This window comes from Pygocentrus nattereri, chromosome 18 (assembly GCF_015220715.1).
Source record: "Pygocentrus nattereri isolate fPygNat1 chromosome 18, fPygNat1.pri, whole genome shotgun sequence".
NCBI lineage: Eukaryota > Metazoa > Chordata > Actinopteri > Characiformes > Serrasalmidae > Pygocentrus > Pygocentrus nattereri.
Genome location: NC_051228.1, coordinates 802,501 through 812,246, shown reverse-complemented (window position 1 = coordinate 812,246; position 9,746 = coordinate 802,501). Strand labels below are relative to the sequence as shown.

Genomic DNA, 9,746 nt, shown 5'->3' with positions numbered 1-9,746 from the left:
GCCGCGGCCCGCCAATACGGAGTCGGCGCGGGGCGGAGAGGCGCCTCTGATTGGCTGGCTGTCACGGACGCTGGACGCTGATTGGACAGTGCGGGCTGAGGGAGAAAGCGGGCGGGAGGTCATAAAATGGCGTTGTGAGTGTTGGTTGGATGAAAACACGCAGCAGAGAATCGATTGGACAGGAAATTCAAACATTCCCGATCGATCACTTTTAAAGGCGTTTATTAATCGATTAGGCTAAACCTCTTATTGCAGAGCCCGCTGGTGACGTCCTGTATAAATAAAAATAACGCGGGGCCACGACTTAGTAAAGTGTGGGAACGATATCCTAATGCGGGGCCACGATTTAGTAAGGCGTGGGAATAAGATGATTAAGTCATGCCCACGACTTAGTAAAGTGTGGGAACAAGATCCTAATGTGTGGCCACAACTTTGTAAGACACAATCTTGAACCAGTTACTGACACAGTCTGATTTTCTGCAGTTATCAGATTATTAAGTGTAAACACACTGAACCAGTTACTGACACAGTCTGATTTTCTGTAGTTATCAGATTATTAAGTGTAAACACACTGAACCAGTTACTGACACAATCTGATTTTCTGTAGTTATCAGATTATTAAGTGTAAACACACTGAACCAGTTACTGACACATTCTGATTTTCTGCAGTTATCAGATTATTAAGTGTAAACACACTGAACCAGTTACTGACACAGTCTGATTTTCTGCAGTTATCAGATTATTAAGTGTAAACACACTGAACCAGTTACTGACACAATCTGATTTTCTGTAGTTATCAGATTATTAAGTGTAAACACACTGAACCAGTTACTGCCACAATCTGATTTTCTGCAGTTATCAGATTATTAAGTGTAAACACACTGAACCAGTTACTGACACAGTCTGATTTACTGCAGTTAACAGATTATTAAGTGTAAACACACTGAACCAGTTACTGACACAATCTGATCTTCTGCAGTTATCAGATTATTAAGTGTAAACACACTGAACCAGTTACTGACACAGTCTGATTTTCTGCAGTTATCAGATTATTAAGTGTAAACACACTGAACCAGTTACTGACACAGTCTGATTTTCTGCAGTTATCAGATTATTAAGTGTAAACACACTGAACCAGTTACTGACACAGTCTGATTTTCTGCAGTTATCAGATTATTAAGTGTAAACACGCTGAACCAGTTACTGACACAATCTGATTTACTGCAGTTATCAGATTATTAAGTGTAAACACACTGAACCAGTTACTGACACAGTCTGATTTACTGCAGTTATCAGATTATTAAGTGTAAACACACTGAACCAGTTACTGACACAATCTGATTTTCTGTAGTTATCAGATTATTAAGTGTAAACACACTGAACCAGTTACTGACACAGTCTGATTTACTGCAGTTATCAGATTATTAAGTGTAAACACACTGAACCAGTTACTGACACAATCTGATTTTCTGCAGTTATCAGATTATTAAGTGTAAACACACTGAACCAGTTACTGACACAGTCTGATTTACTGCAGTTATCAGATTATTAAGTGTAAACACACTGAACCAGTTACTGACACAATCTGATTTTCTGTAGTTATCAGATTATTAAGTGTAAACACACTGAACAAGTTACTGACACAATCTGATTTTCTGCAGTTATCAGATTATTAAGTGTAAACACACTGAACCAGTTACTGACACAGTCTGATTTACTGCAGTTATCAGATTATTAAGTGTAAACACACTGAACCAGTTACTGACCCAATCTGATTTTCTGCAGTTATCAGATTATTAAGTGTAAACACACTGAACCAGTTACTGACACAGTCTGATTTTCTGCAGTTATCAGATTATTAAGTGTAAACACACTGAACCAGTTACTGACACAATCTGATTTTCTGTAGTTATCAGATTATTAAGTGTAAACACACTGAACCAGTTACTGACACATTCTGATTTTCTGCAGTTATCAGATTATTAAGTGTAAACACACTGAACCAGTTACTGACACATTCTGATTTACTGCAGTTATCAGATTATTAAGTGTAAACACACTGAACCAGTTACTGCCACAATCTGATTTTCTGCAGTTATCAGATTATTAAGTGTAAACACACTGAACCAGTTACTGACACAGTCTGATTTACTGCAGTTAACAGATTATTAAGTGTAAACACACTGAACCAGTTACTGACACAATCTGATCTTCTGCAGTTATCAGATTATTAAGTGTAAACACACTGAACCAGTTACTGACACAATCTGATTTTCTGCAGTTATCAGATTATTAAGTGTAAACACATTGAACCAGTTACTGACACAATCTGATTTTCTGCAGTTATCAGATTATTAAGTGTAAACACACTGAACCAGTTACTGACACAGTCTGATTTACTGCAGTTATCAGATTATTAAGTGTAAACACACTGAACCAGTTACTGACACAATCTGATTTTCTGCAGTTATCAGATTATTAAGTGTAAACACGCTGAACCAGTTACTGACACATTCTGATTTTCTGCAGTTATCAGATTATTAAGTGTAAACACACTGAACCAGTTACTGACACAGTCTGATTTTCTGCAGTTATCAGATTATTAAGTGTAAACACGCTGAACCAGTTACTGACACATTCTGATTTTCTGCAGTTATCAGATTATTAAGTGTAAACACACTGAACCAGTTACTGACACAGTCTGATTTACTGCAGTTATCAGATTATTACGTGTAAACACACTGAACCAGTTACTGACCCAATCTGATTTTCTGCAGTTATCAGATTATTAAGTGTAAACACACTGAACCAGTTACTGACACAGTCTGATTTTCTGCAGTTATCAGATTATTAAGTGTAAACACGCTGAACCAGTTACTGACACAATCTGATTTACTGCAGTTATCAGATTATTAAGTGTAAACACACTGAACCAGTTACTGACACAGTCTGATTTACTGCAGTTATCAGATTATTAAGTGTAAACACGCTGAACCAGTTACTGACACAATCTGATTTTCTGCAGTTATCAGATTATTAAGTGTAAACACGCTGAACCAGTTACTGACACAATCTGATTTACTGCAGTTATCAGATTATTAAGTGTAAACACACTGAACCAGTTACTGACACAGTCTGATTTACTGCAGTTGTCAGATTATTAAGTGTAAACACGCTGAACCAGTTACTGACACAATCTGATTTTCTGCAGTTATCAGATTATTAAATGTAAACACGCTGAACCAGTTACTGACACAATCTGATTTACTGCAGTTATCAGATTATTAAGTGTAAACACACTGAACCAGTTACTGACACAATCTGATTTTCTGCAGTTATCAGATTATTAAGTGTAAACACACTGAACCAGTTACTGCCACAATCTGATTTTCTGCAGTTATCAGATTATTAAGTGTAAACACACTGAACCAGTTACTGACACAGTCTGATTTACTGCAGTTAACAGATTATTAAGTGTAAACACACTGAACCAGTTACTGACACAATCTGATCTTCTGCAGTTATCAGATTATTAAGTGTAAACACACTGAACCAGTTACTGACACAGTCTGATTTTCTGCAGTTATCAGATTATTAAGTGTAAACACACTGAACCAGTTACTGACACAGTCTGATTTTCTGCAGTTATCAGATTATTAAGTGTAAACACACTGAACCAGTTACTGACACAGTCTGATTTTCTGCAGTTATCAGATTATTAAGTGTAAACACGCTGAACCAGTTACTGACACAATCTGATTTACTGCAGTTATCAGATTATTAAGTGTAAACACACTGAACCAGTTACTGACACAGTCTGATTTACTGCAGTTATCAGATTATTAAGTGTAAACACACTGAACCAGTTACTGACACAATCTGATTTTCTGTAGTTATCAGATTATTAAGTGTAAACACACTGAACCAGTTACTGACACAGTCTGATTTACTGCAGTTATCAGATTATTAAGTGTAAACACACTGAACCAGTTACTGACACAATCTGATTTTCTGCAGTTATCAGATTATTAAGTGTAAACACACTGAACCAGTTACTGACACAGTCTGATTTACTGCAGTTATCAGATTATTAAGTGTAAACACACTGAACCAGTTACTGACACAATCTGATTTTCTGTAGTTATCAGATTATTAAGTGTAAACACACTGAACAAGTTACTGACACAATCTGATTTTCTGCAGTTATCAGATTATTAAGTGTAAACACACTGAACCAGTTACTGACACAGTCTGATTTACTGCAGTTATCAGATTATTAAGTGTAAACACACTGAACCAGTTACTGACCCAATCTGATTTTCTGCAGTTATCAGATTATTAAGTGTAAACACACTGAACCAGTTACTGACACAGTCTGATTTTCTGCAGTTATCAGATTATTAAGTGTAAACACACTGAACCAGTTACTGACACAATCTGATTTTCTGTAGTTATCAGATTATTAAGTGTAAACACACTGAACCAGTTACTGACACATTCTGATTTTCTGCAGTTATCAGATTATTAAGTGTAAACACACTGAACCAGTTACTGACACATTCTGATTTACTGCAGTTATCAGATTATTAAGTGTAAACACACTGAACCAGTTACTGCCACAATCTGATTTTCTGCAGTTATCAGATTATTAAGTGTAAACACACTGAACCAGTTACTGACACAGTCTGATTTACTGCAGTTAACAGATTATTAAGTGTAAACACACTGAACCAGTTACTGACACAATCTGATCTTCTGCAGTTATCAGATTATTAAGTGTAAACACACTGAACCAGTTACTGACACAATCTGATTTTCTGCAGTTATCAGATTATTAAGTGTAAACACATTGAACCAGTTACTGACACAATCTGATTTTCTGCAGTTATCAGATTATTAAGTGTAAACACACTGAACCAGTTACTGACACAGTCTGATTTACTGCAGTTATCAGATTATTAAGTGTAAACACACTGAACCAGTTACTGACACAATCTGATTTTCTGCAGTTATCAGATTATTAAGTGTAAACACGCTGAACCAGTTACTGACACATTCTGATTTTCTGCAGTTATCAGATTATTAAGTGTAAACACACTGAACCAGTTACTGACACAGTCTGATTTTCTGCAGTTATCAGATTATTAAGTGTAAACACGCTGAACCAGTTACTGACACATTCTGATTTTCTGCAGTTATCAGATTATTAAGTGTAAACACACTGAACCAGTTACTGACACAGTCTGATTTACTGCAGTTATCAGATTATTACGTGTAAACACACTGAACCAGTTACTGACCCAATCTGATTTTCTGCAGTTATCAGATTATTAAGTGTAAACACACTGAACCAGTTACTGACACAGTCTGATTTTCTGCAGTTATCAGATTATTAAGTGTAAACACGCTGAACCAGTTACTGACACAATCTGATTTACTGCAGTTATCAGATTATTAAGTGTAAACACACTGAACCAGTTACTGACACAGTCTGATTTACTGCAGTTATCAGATTATTAAGTGTAAACACGCTGAACCAGTTACTGACACAATCTGATTTTCTGCAGTTATCAGATTATTAAGTGTAAACACGCTGAACCAGTTACTGACACAATCTGATTTACTGCAGTTATCAGATTATTAAGTGTAAACACACTGAACCAGTTACTGACACAGTCTGATTTACTGCAGTTGTCAGATTATTAAGTGTAAACACGCTGAACCAGTTACTGACACAATCTGATTTTCTGCAGTTATCAGATTATTAAATGTAAACACGCTGAACCAGTTACTGACACAATCTGATTTACTGCAGTTATCAGATTATTAAGTGTAAACACACTGAACCAGTTACTGACACAATCTGATTTTCTGCAGTTATCAGATTATTAAGTGTAAACACACTGAACCAGTTACTGACACAGTCTGATTTACTGCAGTTATCAGATTATTAAGTGTAAACACGCTGAACCAGTTACTGACACAATCTGATTTTCTGCAGTTATCAGATTATTAAGTGTAAACACGCTGAACCAGTTACTGACACAATCTGATTTACTGCAGTTAACAGATTATTAAGTGTAAACACACTGAACCAGTTAATGACACAGTCTGATTTTCTGCAGTTATCAGATTATTAAGTGTAAACACACTGAACCAGTTACTGACACAATCTGATTTTCTGCAGTTATCAGATTATTAAGTGTAAACACACTGAACCAGTTACTGACACAGTCTGATTTTCTGCAGTTATCAGATTATTAAGTGTAAACACACTGAACCAGTTACTGACACAATCTGATTTACTGCAGTTATCAGATTATTAAGTGTAAACACACTGAACCAGTTACTGACACAGTCTGATTTACTGCAGTTATCAGATTATTAAGTGTAAACACACTGAACCAGTTACTGACACAGTCTGATTTACTGCAGTTATCAGATTATTAAGTGTAAACACACTGAACCAGTTACTGACACAATCTGATTTACTGCAGTTATCAGATTATTAAGTGTAAACACACTGAACCAGTTACTGACACATTCTGATTTACTGCAGTTATCAGATTATTAAGTGTAAACACACTGAACCAGTTACTGACACAATCTGATTTACTGCAGTTATCAGATTATTAAGTGTAAACACACTGAACCAGTTACTGACACAATCTGATTTACTGCAGTTATCAGATTATTAAGTGTAAACACACTGAACCAGTTACTGACACAATCTGATTTACTGCAGCTATCAGATTATTAAGTGTGTAATGTCTATAAAGGACTTCATATGAGGGGCAGGTAATTGGAGCGTTGCTGTAGTTACAGATCGGCTGCCTCACTGTAAAACTGCTAATGCAAATGAAAGCTCCAGTAACAGTACCTGGGTTCTAGACCAGTGTGAGGCGACAGTAACACTGTGCTTAAAACCAGCAAAACTATCTGTCCATAGAGTGAGATCATTTTACTCCCCAGAACAGGCCCGGTCCCATTTCACCCCTCGCCCTACCACTGAGCCCTCGGCCCTCCGTTCTGCGTGTTCACGTCTAGGGGTGGGGGTCCCGATTCCTGTTGAGATAGGGGGGTGGGGTGCAGTGTTGGGGCTACATGACCCATGGTTTTTCAGAGACTCCAAACAGAGAGATACGAGAAAAACAGAGAAACGGTGAGACGGAGAACAAGAGACCAGAGAAACCCACAAACCTGGGAATTTACTCTGTTTAAAAAATGACAATAACCGTCATATTATATTAGTTTAATGTGGTTTCTGTTTATTTTGGTTGTTTTTCTTCATAACAAGCATTAAAATCACTAACAGCATGCTAACGTCTCTTTAGCTGACTTTCCCGTTCCACCTTAAATGGAGCAGCAGTTACAGTCTGGCGCCTCAGTCATCAGAACTGCTGGGATTAGAAAATTCCAGCGAGAATCTGGAGAATCTCTGACTTCAGCTTCACATCACTGAAGAATTAGGGGGGGTGATAATAAATAACTGCCCCCCTCTTTGAAGGCGTATGACCCCTAAATGTAACTAAAGCCCAGCAGTGAGGAGCTGAACTTTCCCCTCCTCTGCTGTCCCTGCAGACGGGCAGGGTCGCCTACAGAGCGGCGCTAGTAGCTGTTAATGAAGTGATGCTCTTTTATTAGAGGGTCTCATTTCAGAGGAAGATCTCAACCACTGCACTGTAGCTCAGGAACAAGGGGCAGCGCTCCAAAACAAGGGGTCGGGGTGAAAAGGAGAAATAATGTGGAGGTCCTGGCTGTTAGAGCAGCAAAGGGGGGGGGCGACTCCATATTAACACCACTGTTTTGAAATGGGACGTCCAACAAGCTCTTATAAGTGCGGTGCTCAGGTGTCCACATACTTTTAATATACTTTTAATGTACTTTTAATGTACTTTTTAGTATTACTTACTACAAATGACGTTTAGGTGACGTTCAGGTGACGTTTTGACAGCCGGCCAATCGCGTACGACCCGGATGAGTGCGGCGCGATGACGCGCAGGAAAATGTGAGCGACGGCTCTCTCGTCCAATCAGAAGCCGCCGTTTTCACGCATCCACCAATCAGAGGCGAGGTCCCGCGGTAATAGGGTTAGGTGTCGCCGCCGCGCAGTCTCTCGGTAGAGGACGTTGGAGTCACAGACGGGGAGCGCGCGCACGCAGACACGCACTTCACCGCTAAAAGAACCCAAAAAGCGAAGAACCATGTTCTCCAGAATCGCCAGACCCGCGGGCAGCCTCGCCAGGTGCCTGTCCACCTCGGCACAGGTGAGTGAAACACGCACAGGTAGCAGCCTGACAACCTCTGGCCGGGGACGAGGGTTCCTGCCTCGGCGAATTCTCCGGTCCACCTTAAAACGGCAGCCCCTTTTCACAATGTATGCATGATTAAGTAGTTGAGATGTAAACAGAGTCGGTAGATCATCTGTTCTATATAAACGTACCGAGTCAGAGCCGCTCACAGTGGTGGTGATGGGAACCAGACGTCCCTCTAAAAGCTCCTCACAGTGGTGGTGATGGGAACCAGACGTCCCTCTAAAAGCTCCTACAGAAAGTTCCTACATGAGCTGGTTCTGAATTCACTGCCTGATGACTGAGACGCTGTTTTATGAGAGTTTAGAGAACTTCAACTCCATTCATGGTGGAGGGAGACATGCAGGGCGCTGTGTGGCAAAATAGTCCCCAAAGAAAACTCAGTATTCCAGATTTTCCACTGTTTTCCATCATCAGCATTCCATATAAGCTCAGAAGACTCGTGTAGGTTCTCTGGTGGTTCTGGATGGTAAATGAAGTGTCTATATCTGTGTTGTAGTCATGGCGACGCCTGGTTCCCATCACCGCCACTGTAAAGACGTCCGGACCGCTCTGATTAACTCGCACACTGAGTTATGGGGGAATTCCAAAAAAGTGGTGGACTTCCCCTTTAATCTCTATTTAAGGTGGAACGGGAAAGCCGGCTGGGAAGCTGTCTGTCCATCTCTTCATAAACACGCCACAATCTATCTACGATCTGTCCACAAAACTGGCTCTCCAAGGGTTCTTGAGTAATTGCGGTGACTCTTTTTAGAACCTTGAGTTCTATATGCAGAAAAGTTTCATGCTGAAATGGTTCTTTTCATGGAGAAATCAATAGAAATAAAGCACCCAACAGAGTTCTGCTGCTGTTACAATGTCGAGCTTGAAACAATAAAAGAACCTTTTTTTGGTGCTATATAGAACCCTTAAAAAAGGTTCTACGTGGAACCGCATACAGCACATTGTGCATCAATATAAGGAACTCACCATTTATGCATGAAATAGTTCTATACAGAACCCTTTAGTTCTACCCATTTATGTGCCTCTCTGTCCATCCTGTCTCTCTACACTAGATGTTGAACATTGCTGTGAGGATTTGATGGAGCATTAGTGAGGTCAGGTACTGATCTTGGGTGGTCAGCTCTGGTCACCCCAGCTCATCCCTATAGGTACTGGATGGACCTCCATCACTCCAGAGAACCCAGTTCCACTGCTCCACAGCCCAGTGCTGGGGGGCTTTATACCCCTCTAGCCCACGCTGGGCATTGGGCATGGAGACCTTAGGGTCATGTGTCCTCAGGCTGCTCTGCTCTGTTGGTCAGTGCTGTCCAGTGGAGGTCAGGCAGGCTGTCAGTGCTGGGTGACCTTACAGTAGCTGATCTCACTCTGCAGACGAGCTGTCCGAATACTTTTGGAGCGGTAATCTGATTTGCCCTTGGGGGTGGGGGTTTC

At 39.8% G+C, this 9,746-nt stretch overlaps 1 protein-coding gene across 1 annotated transcript in view; it reads left to right on the top strand.

Annotated features, from left to right (window-relative positions):
- The first annotated feature begins 8,105 nt into the window (after positions 1-8,105).
- The window catches only part of mdh2 (malate dehydrogenase 2, NAD (mitochondrial)), a 9,265-nt gene continuing 7,624 nt past the window's right edge, over positions 8,106-9,746 (top strand). The window contains exon 1 of the mRNA XM_017683548.2: positions 8,106-8,267. Within this exon, the coding sequence (XP_017539037.1) occupies positions 8,205-8,267 (63 nt within the window). The 5' untranslated portion in view covers positions 8,106-8,204. The remainder of the gene's footprint in view (positions 8,268-9,746) is intronic.